Raw genomic sequence first — 12,780 nt, forward strand, 5'->3', positions numbered from 1 at the left:
ACCCCTAGGCTCCAACAGGGCTTTGGAGAGCCGCCGAACTAGGGCGACCCATTCTTCCTGCCCCCAACACACACTTGGGGCAAGAATTGGCCACCGGAACTCCCGGGGTTGCCCTGGGGCTACTTAGCTCATCAAACACCCAAGAGGAGGGAGGAGACCAAGAGGAAGAAGCCTGATTCTTTCTGTGGATCCAATAGGGACCCCGGAATTCATGGCCCCGGAGATGTATGAGGAAAAGTACGATGAGGCGGTGGACGTGTACGCCTTTGGCATGTGCATGCTGGAGATGGCTACGTCTGAGTATCCCTACTCTGAGTGTCAGAACGCAGCGCAAATCTACCGCAAGGTCACTTCGGTGAGAAGGGTGGGGGTTCGCGGAAGAAGGGATCCCCAGAGCCCTCCCACTCTCCTGCCAGTTCCCTTTATCTGAATTAAAACAAAAACAAAAACAGGCCAGACAGAAAGGTGCCCCAGTAATATTGCGGAAGTAATATTGTATGTGCATAAGCCCCTCACACAAGCTAGTAAGAGTACGTGTAATCCTCAAAGTGAGTTTACAGACACATCTAGTCTCAGTAGATCTTTCTAGTTGCCCCACCAGGTGAGCCAAGCAAATGTTCCGCTCTGCACTTTACAAATGAGAGAACAACCAGCTGGAAAGTCTTGGGCAAGGTCACACCAACAATGTATGGAGGGAATGGGATTTGAAATCGAGTCTTTCAGTACCAGCACCCTCCCCCAGACCCGAGCCTTGGAGACTGCCTGCTTTGCAGACTTCCTGAGAGCTGGCTCCAGGCCTCACGCAATTCTTCTCGCAGGGCACAAAGCCCAACAGCTTCTACAAGGTGAAGATGCCCGAGGTGAAGGAGATCATTGAAGGCTGCATCCGCACGGATAAGAACGAGAGGTGGGGTCTCAGAGCGTAGAGGGTCTGGAGACGAAGCTCAGGTGGTGGTGGGCTCGGCTCACTTCCCCACGGTCCCCAGGTTCACCATTCAGGACCTCCTGGCCCACGCCTTCTTCCGCGAGGAACGTGGTGTGCACGTGGAGCTGGCGGAAGAGGACGATGGCGAGAAGCCGGGTCTCAAGCTCTGGCTGCGCATGGAGGACACGCGGCGCGGGGGGCGCCCACGGGACAACCAGGCCATCGAGTTCCTCTTCCAGCTCGGCCGGGACGCTGCTGAGGAGGTGGCTCAGGAGATGGTGAGGAGAAGATAGATCCTACTTTGGTTGATGGCTTAAAGGGCTCAGCCAACCTGCCATTGGTCAATAGGAGGGCCAGGGTGGGGCACTAGGGTGGCTAGAGGAGGCCCCCACCCAGAGCTGCATTTCCTACAGGGGTCTTGCTTCCTCTCCCTCCCTAATTCACCTGCACATATTAGGGTTCTTTTCTAGAACAAACCCTGGATCCCTAACCTCCCTTTGCTTCTTGCAGATCCATTTATCATGGAATGCCCTTCTTGGCAGTTTATCTATTTATTTTCCCCTCTCTACCTTCTTTGTCGTGACGTCGTGCTCCCCCACCCCCAGCTTAGCACCATCAATTCCAGGGAGGTCACTCCTCTGGAGTTAAACGTTGAATGCGTCTTTCCAAATCAGTGGGGCCTCCCTCTACACAGCCTCAAAACGTGGGCTCTGTTTTAAACCTGAATGCATTTCCCATCTTGCTCCTCTGCTAGACTAGAAACTATCCCTGACCAGACAATGCTTTATTGGTTTTTTTTTTCCACTTCCTTATTGTTCTCCAGGTGGTCTGTACTCCTTAACATCACGTGCGGCTTAAAGAAAGCATTCTCACGTGAGCCTGTTTGGAAGGCAATTTTATCCAACTTATCAATGAAGGAATGCAAACTCAGAGAGATTGTCTTGTCTTGAGTCCCAAGTAAACAAATGACGAAGTGGGGCTTTAATCACAAACCGTTGAGATTTGGTCAGGTGGCCCTGCCACACTTCTTTTACTCACCTAGCAAAGCCCACAGCTAAACTGAATGAAAAGGAGAGAGGAGGTTATGAGCAGACGCTGGTGAAAGAGAAAGCAGGTGTGGGGATAGATGATGCCAGGATAGAACCTTAAAAGCTTCTTGAGGAGAGCCTGAATGGGAGGAGGGGTGAGGATATGGAATTCCCAATAGAGAAATGGCAGTTGCAAGATCAAGGGTCATCTGTGGTGGGTCAAGAACCTGAGACTGTCTGGACTTATTGGGGCACATTATTAACCCCAGCACTCAGGAGAGAGATGTCGGTGAATCACTGTGAGTCCAGCCTGCTTTATATTATGAGCTCCACGCCAGCTAGGAATACACAGTGAGACCCTGTCTCAGATAATAATAATAATAACAACAACATCATCAACTTGAGGCAGAAATGCAATCACCAAAGCCCTGCCCAGCTTGACTCCAGAGTAAATCTTTGTAAAAAGTTACATCTTGTTTATTTTGTGTGTGACTGTGCATATGCATGTGGGCACACATGTGCCACAGCATGAAGTCAAGGTCAGAGGACAATTTGGAGTCAGTTCTCTCTTTCCATCATGAAGACCTGAATGCCAACCCCCAGCACCCATGTCAAAGCATGAACAAGCATACATGCATGCATACATGCACATACCCACACAGAAAAGCACACACGCGCACGCGCGCGCGCGCGCACACACACACACACACACACACACACACACACACACACACACACACATTCCTTGCAGGTAATAGATCAAGATTGGATCTTGAGGGCAGGCAAGAGGGCTCTGTGTATAAAGGTGCCAACTGCCAAGCCTGAAATCAAACTCACTCAGGCTGTCAGGTCTTCATGACTGCACTATCATGTCCAAAGCAACAACAGCAAAATTCATCCCACAATGTAATTGAGTAGGCTTAATGATGGTGAGTTTTCAGTTAGCAGACAGGGTGGTTAGTCCATGAACAGCTGCTTCCTCATTCCTAGAGGCCTCAAAGGGTGTCCTAATAGATCTTCTCCCCCCTCCTCCTCCCCGAATGTCCAGCTGTGTGTGTGCATATGTGTGAAGGCCAGAAGTCAATTTAAAAGTGTCCTGATGGATCCATCGTATGTCTGTCTGTCTCTGTGTCTGTCTCTCTCTGCATGTAGAGATATGTGTGTGCATACCTGTGGAAGCCAGAAGTTAACTTGGGGTGTCATGCCTCAGGAACCAGCAACCTTGTGTTTTAAGACAGTGTCTCTTACTGGCACCTGGGGCCTGATAATTAGGCTAGACTGGGTGGCCAGCAAGCTCCAGGGCTCTGCCTGGCTCTGCCTCCCCAGCACTGGATTACAGCATGCATGCCTGACTCTTTATGTGAGCACTGGAGATCAGACTTATGGCTCATGCTTGTGCAACGGGCATTTTGCTAACTTAGCAAGGTAGCTCCCAAGTCCTTGGTGGGTCTTTGGGGGAATCTGAAACTGTCTCCTTTCCTATCCTGAGTCCAGGTAGCCTTGGGCTTGGTCTGTGAAGCTGACTACCAGCCAGTGGCCCGTGCAGTTCGGGAACGGGTTGCTGCCATCCAGCGGAAGCGGGAGAAGCTTCGAAAAGCTAGGGAGTTGAAGGTTCTCCCACCAGAGTCAGGACCTCCTCCAGCAACTGTGTCCATGGCTCCTGGTCCCCCCAGTGCCTTCCCTCCAGAGCCTGAAGAACCAGAGGCTGACCAGCACCAATCCTTCCTCTTCCGCCATGCAAGCTACTCATCTACCACCTGTAAGTTACCCTGACTTCGAGTTCTAGGTCCCAGAAGCGCTGTCACTTACCCTGCCTTCCAACTCTAGCTATGAACCTTCCTTTAGGGACAAACAGTCCCACAATTCCCTCCTGGCTCCAGGCCGATTTTTGCACAGACAGGCGCCCTCCTCTACCACCATAGCCCCTTGTTTTTGTTTTTTGTTTTTTTGAGACAGGGTTTCTCTGTGTAGCTTTGGAGCCTATCCTGGCACTCACTCTGTAGACCAGGCTGGCCTCAAACTCACAGAGATCCCCCTGCCTCTGCCTCCCGAGTGCTGGGATTAAAGGCATGCGCCACCAATGCTTTTTATTGTTATTACTATTTTTTGATTCACTCCCTCACCTACCAGCGGATTGCGAGACTGATGGCTACCTCAGCTCCTCTGGCTTCCTGGATGCCTCAGACCCTGCCCTTCAGCCCCCTGGGGGGGTGCCATCCAGCCCTGCTGAGTCCCATCTCTGCTTGCCCTCGGTGAGAGGGGGGTCCCTCGGGAAACTTCCAGTCATTCAAAGCCCATGCCCTATCCCTTTCTCTTGAATCCCAACCCCCTAACCCATTCCCTTGTTCCTGAAACACACCATCCTTGTCCTTATCTTCTCCAATTCTATTTCCCTAGTACTCTCCCCATTTCCCTGACACCATTTCCCTGGGTCACCACAATTGTCATCAACAGTTATTATCTCCTGACCTCGTGAATTGTATCCTCTTTCAGGGTTTTGCTTTGTCCATTCCACGGTCTGGCCCTGGCAGTGACTTTTCTCCAGGGGACAGGTATGTTCTGGTTTAAGTTGGGGTGCCAGGGCGAGACACAGAAAGTTCTGGGCTCCCATTGTCCACTTAAACACTTCTATCTTCTTTCTCCTGTCCAGCTACGCCTCAGATGCAGCATCGGGCCTCAGTGACATGGGAGAAGGGGGACAAATGAGGACAACGCCAGCGAAGAATCTTCGACGGAGACCCCGATCCCGGCTTCGGGTCACTAGTGTAAGGAGAGCACAGAGGCTGGAGAGTAACCTACAGGACCAGTGAGGAACTGCCAGGGAGACGGGGGAGGTGGGCCAGAAAAGCCGAGTTGTGGTGTCTGACTGGTGCCCATGAGGGATCTAGTCTAGTTTCAATGCCAGACTTTGGGGGTAGAATCTGTTCTCAGTGTCCATTCTGGCCAATGAGCTTTGGCTAAAGTAGGGTGGAAACACATGATCAAAGCAGAAGCATTGATTTCTTCCCTTCTGCTGACTTTGAATCTGAAGGTCTCAGACCAGAACGACAGAGTTGTAGAGTGCCAGCTACAGACCCACAACAGCAAGATGGTGACCTTCCGATTTGATCTGGATGGGGACAGTCCAGAAGAGATTGCAGCTGCCATGGTGAGAGGGAGAGAAATGGGACAGATTTGGATATAAACATTTCCCTCCTGGTATCCACTGGCGCTGACATAGCCTGGCCCCATGGCAAGGGTTTATAAACACTGGTTGGCAGGGCGACACTGAAGATGCTTCAGACTTGGTGTGGGGGACATTTCTGTTTATCCAGTCAGGTTGGAGTAAGGACTGGGTAGACACGAGGGATGTGTGTACAGTGTTCCTGCTAGAGGTGTCCTACTGTGACCGAAGTACAGGATGGACTGGAGCAGCACAGGGAGGAGTGGGGTTTACCCACACCCTAGCCCATAAGCAGGAATGGCAGGGAAGGGTGGGGAGGGCCTGCCCGGCCTGAGGCACAGCACGAACAACAGCATTAATGTGAGTGCTGGGAGAACTCAGTGAGCAAACCACTGTCACAGGAGAAGAGGGATCTGCAGGAAGAGCCTGGGAAGTGGAATTCGGGCACAGACCATAACGAAGGCAGCCGTGGCAGTGCATGCCAGTAATCTTGAGAACTTAGGAAGTGGAGGCAGGAAGATCAGGGGTTCAGGGTCATCCTTGGCTGCACAGTTCAAGGCCAACCCAGGCTACATGAGACCTTAGAAAGCAAACAAAGCAAGTTAGGCAGAGAGAAACAATGAGAATATTTTTTGTTTAAGATTTATTTATTTATGTATATGAGTGTTCTATTTGCACGCATGCCTACATGAAGAAGAGGGCATCAGACAGAAGATCCCATTATAGATGGCTGTGAGCCACCATGTGGTTGCTGGGAATTGAACTCGGGACATCTAGAAGAGCAGACAGTGAGTGCTCTTAACCAAAGAGCCATCTCTCCAGCCCTGAGAATGGGTTTTAAGCAGACCGTTCTGCTGTGGGCTGTGGGAGGGTTTCAGGAGTCAGGAGTCTGATTGGGAGGTGGACACAAGAAGCCAGATGGGAATGAAGGAGAAATGGGATGTGGAGAAGAAAGGGTGGGTCTCAAGGTTGCTTCAGGAAAATTGCTGTGTAATCCAGTAAGTTCTTGACGTGTACAGTGTGGGTAGTGGATGCCCAATAAATATTTGCTGAGTTGATATGCTAGGGAGTTAGGGAGAAGGAATACCAAGGGCAAACTGTATCAGGGGATCAAAGAGTAGTAGACTACTCAATGAGAGAAGTTGGAAGTGAAAACAAGGTTCCTTTCCTCTCTCTCTCTCTCTCTCTCTCTCTCTCTCTCTCTCTCTCTTTTTCTCTCTTTCTTCTTGGTTTTTCAAGACAGGGTTTCTCTGTGTAGCTTTGGAGCCTATCCTGGCACTCACTCTGTAGACCAGGCTGGCCTCGAACTCACAGAGATCCACCTGCCTCTGCCTCCCGAGTGCTGGAATTAAAGGCGTGCGCCACCAACGCCCAGTGAAAGCAGGGTTTCTTAAGGGTCATGAAGAGCTTGAGCAACAGCTGAGTCATGGACCTCCATGGCAACAAGATATGGCCAGGCAGAGCTGGAGAGAGATGGGTTTAGGAATCGTCGGTCCAGAGCTGAGGGTGAAAATAGACCTGCAAGGTGAGAGACACGGAGGAGGCTTTGAGAGTGCCTCTTAAAAACATCCTGTTCTAGAACAAGAAGTGGGGAGATAAGTTACTGAAGGATAGCAAGTTGGAGCCAAAGAAGCAGAAGGATGTGAGTGAAAACAGTGAGTTTCAAGCAGATGGCATAGGGGGAATCCTGAGGCAAGACCACACTGGCTTTTGTTAAAAGTCTTGATGGGAGACAGTTTCAGCCGAGTGGGGTGCAGATTTCAGCCTCTGTGATGGTGGAGAAAACATTTGGCTTTAGGAATTCTTCACAAAGCACTTCTTCCTTGATACCATTGACCTAGTCTCCAGAACAAAGAAAGCTGTCACATGACACCCAAGGCTTGTCATTTTCCAGAGTCTTTATCAAGCCACACAGGTTTCTGAACAGTTCCTGGAAGAGGCTGGGTGTCTTCCTGCCTCTGCGTCTATCTACTCAGGGGTCTGTAGGTCTGAAAAGTTTCCATCCATACTCACTCAGAGCCCACATAATTCAAGGGACCCACCCCTGGATCCAGGATCCATTTTCTTTTCTCTCCTCACGAGTTCTCATCTCTGCAGCAGAGTTTGGACCTAATCTTGCTGCTTTTCATCATCATCAGCTGTTTGTGATTCTAAAGCTAGGAAGCATGGCCTTTAGAACCATAGTCCATCCAACTGCATTAGAGTCCTGTCTTCAGAATGTGCTGTGCCCTTCATGTCTCAAGGCTGTTTTCTTGGCCTCAGTGGTTCTCCGTTATCTTCTTATGGCTAGGCCAGCAGTGGTTCTCAACCTTCCTAATGCTGTGACCCTTCAATACAGTTCCTCATGTTATAGTGACTCCCAACCATAAAATTATTTCATTGCCACTTCATATCTGTAATTTTGCTACTGTTATGAATCATAATATAAAAAAATATATATCTGATATGTGACCCCAAAGGGGTTGAGACTCACAGGTTAAGAACTGCCTGGTCACTAGGCTTTTATGTGTTGAAATTTGGTGAGCTCTGCCAGGTTTCTCTTCTACTGCCGCCTCTTCCTCTTCTTCCCTCCTTTCTTGTAGTGCTGGAGATCAAATCCAGGACCTTGTGGCAAGTGCTGTATCACTGAGCTAGACCCCCCTAGCTTCTCGGATAGGTTTCTCCAACCCTGCACCTCAACTGTTCATCAATTTCTATCTGATTTTCAAAGATGTGATCTAATACGGAGATGCAAGGAAGTGGCCATATCTTCATTTCTTCTTCCACATTTGTAAGGTTCGGCATCAAATACTTCCCGTGTGGCACCATCCCTGGTTCTCCCACCCCCAGAGGTGAATGACCCGTTCCTTCACTGGAATAGCATGGGGGGGTGATCAATTACAGATTTTTTATTACATTTATTTATTTGTATGTGGAGGTCAGAAGACAAGCCGACAGTCATTTTTCTCCTTTCACTCTATGGTCATGTGACTCGGCTCATAGAGTCAAGCTTGATGACAAGCAACTTTACCCATCTTGATGTCCCAATTACAGATTGTTAGTACTTTTTAAATTGTGGGGTTTTTGGTGGTGGTGGTGGTGGTGGGGTTTTTTGGTGATTTTGAGACAGGGTCACGTTGTGTAGTCCTGGCTGTCCCGGAACTCACTTTGTAGACCAGGCTGGCCTCAAACTCACAGAGATCAGCTTGACTCTGCCTCCTGAGTGCTGGGATTAAAGGTGTGCTACATCATGCCTGACTAAATTGTGTTTTAAGAAAGAAAGAAAATCTAGACACATTGTAAGTGGGACATAGTGTCATATTCTTGTAGTCCCAGCCCTCAGGAAGTTGGGATGGGAGGATTGCCACAAGTTTGAAGCCACTCTGGACAAAGTAGTAACACCCCCCACCACCCCATATCTTCAAACAACAGCAACAAAATGCCAAGCCAAGTTACCAAATACAATGAAAGACAAGACCACAACATAAACTTCACTACCATTACCACTTTGAAGCGTGTGCTCAGTAGTACAGTACCCACATTGTTGTGAACCAGAACTCTAGACTTTGCAAGTCTGAAATGCTTGCTGAAAAAGATCCTCCCACCTCCAGGGGAAAGGGGGGATTATTACCCATACTCACTGCCAGCCAGGCACTGGAGTGCTCTTCCCAGCCCAGGATGACTTGCAGCCTGCTGTGTACTGATGTGGGGTGAAGACGAAGGTGTTGTTTCATGTCTCGCTGTATTCAACAGTATCCCCCACAATGCATGGTAGACAGCTGGTACTCAATGTTCGTGGAGTGGAAAGTGACATTTACCGCCCATGCCCTGTTTTGCTTAACCTTGCCATTCGTGACTGGGACCCCATGTGATGTACTTTATAAACTTGGTATGAGTGCAGAAATTGTGTCCCAAAGTATGCAACTGTGTAAAGAACTCAGGCTCTGGCTTTCAGTGGACCTGGATTCAAGTATCGTGGCTTTGGCTAACTGAACTTTTTAAGAAAAATGTCTTTTATTTAATGTGCATTGGTATTTTGCCTGCATGTATATCTGTGTGAGAGTGTCAGAACTTCTGGACCTGGAATTACAGGTTCTAGGAATTGAACCCAGGTCCTCTGGAAGAGCAACTAGTGCTCTGAACTCCTGAGCCATCTCTCTGGGCCCAGGCCAGCTGAACTTAACCTGAGCATTAGTTATCTACACTGCAAAGGGAGGATATTAATAGACCATAGCAGGTTGTTGGTGCTAAATGTGACATATGTGAAAACATTGGTGCCTACAGCCCACACATCCTAAGCATGTTAACTTCTGGACTACAGTTCTCCTTGACTACAAGTGCCTGGTACACAACACATACTTAGCAAATGATGCAGGGGTGTCAACAGTTGGGCTTAAACATCGGGAGCAGGGTAGCAATGGTGAGCCAACAGCCTCCTCTCATCCCATAACCCCTGCCAGGTGTATAACGAGTTCATTCTGCCCTCGGAGCGAGATGGATTCCTGAGCAGAATCCGGGAGATTATCCAGCGAGTGGAGACCCTGCTGAAGAGAGATCCTGGTCCCCCGGAAGCTGCTGAAGATGCCCTGAGCCCTCAGGTCAGGTCACTAGACATCCCCAGCTGGAAGTCTCTGCCCTCAGCAGTCTGCTTAGATTAACTTCTCTTCATCTTAAGGACCTTACAACTGGCTCTTAACTCTACTTGAGAGTATGATGAAAGCCACAGACTCTTGTTCTAGAAAACAGTGAATGAATCCCCTTAGCTTGTTATTTTGAAATAAGTGCAGACTCGCACAGAGAAATTGCAAGAACTGTAGAGCACATTCCTACACGCCCTTTGCCCAGATTTGCTGGTTGTTAGTACTTTTTTACTAGCTTTCCCATTCTTCCTCTCTATTATATGTTATGTTCCTTTGAATTGCCTGAGAATAGGTTGGCAGATCTCATGCCTCTTTACCTCCAAATACTTCAGCACATACACTTTTGAATCCCAAGAAGCTCGAGTCTGGATTCCTAGAGGCACATGGGTCCTAGCTTAAGAATCCAGCCTGTAACTTTCCACTCAAGACTGGGCTTTCCCCAGTGTGAGTAAAGGCCCCCTTTCTCCCTCAGGAAGAGCCAGCAACACCGCCTGCCCTCCCAGGCCCATCCAATGGTAGGTTCTACATTCTGTTCCTGTTCATCCCAACCCTGGGTTGACCTTGTGGAGGGCATGGGGCATGGGGGTCTGGAATCTCAACCCTCCCTCCTCAGCAGAGCCCCAGAGAAGCACCGCCCCGGAACAGAGGAGCTGGGCAGCCTTCTCCACCTCTCCATCTTCTCCTGGAACCCCCCTTTCTCCTGGCACCCCATTTTCCCCTGGCACCCCTCCTGTCTTCCCATGCCCCGTCTTTCCTATCACTTCACCTTCCTGTCATCCTTGTCCATTCTCCCAGCCCCCCAGCCCCCCACTTCCATCCTTCTCCAGTGAGTCTCAGTTCCCACTCCCACCCTCTCATCTTCCTGTGAGTTCTCTCCCCACCAGCTCTCCCAGTTCTTCTCAAGTCACTCTTAACCCCGCTTGTTTTCCTGTCTGCCCCTCTCCTCCTCCCCTTCCCTCTACGGCAGCAGCCCCTCTCCTCTCTCTGGCTAGTGCCTTCTCTCTGGCTGTGATGACTGTGGCCCAGTCCCTGCTGTCCCCCTCCCCTGGGCTTCTTTCTCAGTCTCCTCCAGGTCCTCTGTCTAGCACACCCCTTCCTCTTGCTTCTTGCGGCCAGGAGAGCCTTTCACCCCAAAAGGCTGAGACAGAGTGTGAGGTGAGTAGGGCATGAGGAGGGATGGGGGGGGGGGACGACCGTTCTGGATCCTTTCCTTCTCATGGTACCACACTTTGTAGGTTTCCCAAAATTCTGTTCAGCCACTACTGGGTGAAGCTAGACTGGCACCTATCTCTGAAGGTGAGGCCTTTAATCCCTGACCTTCCCCGCCTGTTACCTCCAATACATTTCTTTATACTCTGCTAATTTCTTCCATCCTCCTTCTCCTCCTGCAGAGGGAAAGCCCCAGCTTGTTGGGCGTTTCCAAGTGACTTCATCCAAGGAACCAGCAGAGCCACCCCTGCAATCAGCACCCCCAACTCTCTCTAGTTCCCTAAAGCTTCCAACCCCTCCCCTGACCTCAGAGAGCTCAGACACAGAGAACAGTGCTGCAGGAGGACCAGAGCCCAGGGAGGCTCTGGCAGAGAGTGACCGCGCAGCAGAGGGCCTAGGGGTTGCGATTGAAGAGGAGGGGCACGACGGAGTCCGCATTGGGGGAAGTTCCCCACTCTTGAGTCATCCCAGCCCAGTGTGGATGAACTATTCCTACAGCAGCCTGTGTCTGAGCAGTGAGGAGTCAGAGAGCAGCGGGGAGGATGAGGAGTTCTGGGCTGAGCTGCAGAATCTTCGGCAGAAGTGAGTCTGGGGAAGATGGCAGAGCAGGAGGTAGACCTGAGAGAACAGTGTATGATAGGCCTTTTTCTGCCCTCGGTGCATCCTCAGGCACTTATCGGAAGTGGAGGCACTACAGACCCTTCAGAAAAAAGAAATTGAGGACTTGTACAGCCGGCTTGGGAAGCAGCCCCCACCTGGTATCGTAGCCCCAGCTGCCATGTTGTCCTGCCGCCAGCGCCGCCTGTCCAAGGGCAGCTTCCCCACTTCCCGGCGCAACAGCCTGCAGCGCTCTGATCTCCCTGGCCCTGGTGAGATGACAGCCACCCAGCTTTCATCTTTCCCTTGAGATTTGTTCCCTATTGGCAAGATCTTTTCAGGCCCTGGTGGTCTACCCAGTCTGGGGTACTGGCCCCCCTCCTGGCTGCCCCTTCCTTCACTTAGTACTCTCCCTCCCTCATCCTGCTCCCAGGCATCATGCGAAGGAACTCTCTGAGCGGCAGCAGCACCGGCTCCCAGGAGCAGCGGGCAAGCAAGGGGGTGACATTCGCCGGGGATGTTGGCAGGATGGTGAGGGCGGGCCCAAGGGAGGGAGAGCCCAGGGAATGGTGACTGGCAGCAGCTTTGCCTCCCTTCCCTTTGGACAGTTCTTCAGCATTTTTCTTTTCCCCTCCAGTGAATTCAGAACAGAAGTCCTGTCTCCCCAACATCAGGGTAAACCATGGCACTTGGGCTCTCAGAACCTGATGCTTTTGTGACCAACTGAACTCAGCACAGAACACCCCAGCACTGAGGGGGTAGCACTGTGGGCATGGAGAGTGCGGTTGTGTTATCCTGAAGAGTCAAACATGTGGGAACTCTTTGCTGTGTGGAAATGTCATTTCTGTACCCTACCCCACCTTCATCTGCCGCTCCTCCCCAGGCAAGGGCCAACCACTAAGCAATCCCACTCAAGGCCAGATGCTTCTAGAAGGCCAGCTTCCAGCTGGGAGTGTAGGAGGTGTGCTCACACCACTAAAGTTAACAGCAACCAATAAAAACACTGGGACGGGTTGTGGGTCTGTATCTGCCATGCCTTAAGAACTGAGGACAAAGACTTGTGGGGTGAGGAGGGTGTGGATCTAGAAGCCATTCTCCCCTCACAATGGGAGGCGGGATGGAAGATGCCCAGTTTTCTGGCTTTTTGCCACCAGGTCATGAGGAAACTACATGACCAATGATTCGCCTCCAGAGCCCACTCTAGGCCTGTATAGGCAGGTAGCAGTGGATGTTAAAATA

The 12,780-nt window shown here is 50.6% G+C and overlaps 1 protein-coding gene across 1 annotated transcript in view; it reads left to right on the forward strand.

The window, feature by feature from the left end:
• The window catches only part of Wnk4 (WNK lysine deficient protein kinase 4), a gene marked incomplete in the record, with an annotated part of 16,005 nt that extends 3,640 nt beyond the window's left edge, over positions 1–12,365 (forward strand). Inside the window, 16 exon segments of the mRNA XM_035448219.1 lie at positions 198–355; positions 819–907; positions 987–1,203; positions 3,448–3,712; positions 4,084–4,205; positions 4,447–4,505; positions 4,604–4,718; positions 4,985–5,101; positions 9,556–9,693; positions 10,208–10,250; positions 10,349–10,890; positions 10,971–11,031; positions 11,127–11,526; positions 11,614–11,813; positions 11,975–12,072; positions 12,179–12,365. Of these exon segments, the coding sequence (XP_035304110.1) occupies positions 198–355; positions 819–907; positions 987–1,203; positions 3,448–3,712; positions 4,084–4,205; positions 4,447–4,505; positions 4,604–4,718; positions 4,985–5,101; positions 9,556–9,693; positions 10,208–10,250; positions 10,349–10,890; positions 10,971–11,031; positions 11,127–11,526; positions 11,614–11,813; positions 11,975–12,072; positions 12,179–12,181 (2,627 nt within the window).
• Positions 12,366–12,780: the final 415 nt, after the last annotated feature.

Source organism: Cricetulus griseus, chromosome 7, assembly GCF_003668045.3.
Source record: "Cricetulus griseus strain 17A/GY chromosome 7, alternate assembly CriGri-PICRH-1.0, whole genome shotgun sequence".
Classification (NCBI taxonomy): Eukaryota; Metazoa; Chordata; class Mammalia; order Rodentia; family Cricetidae; genus Cricetulus; species Cricetulus griseus.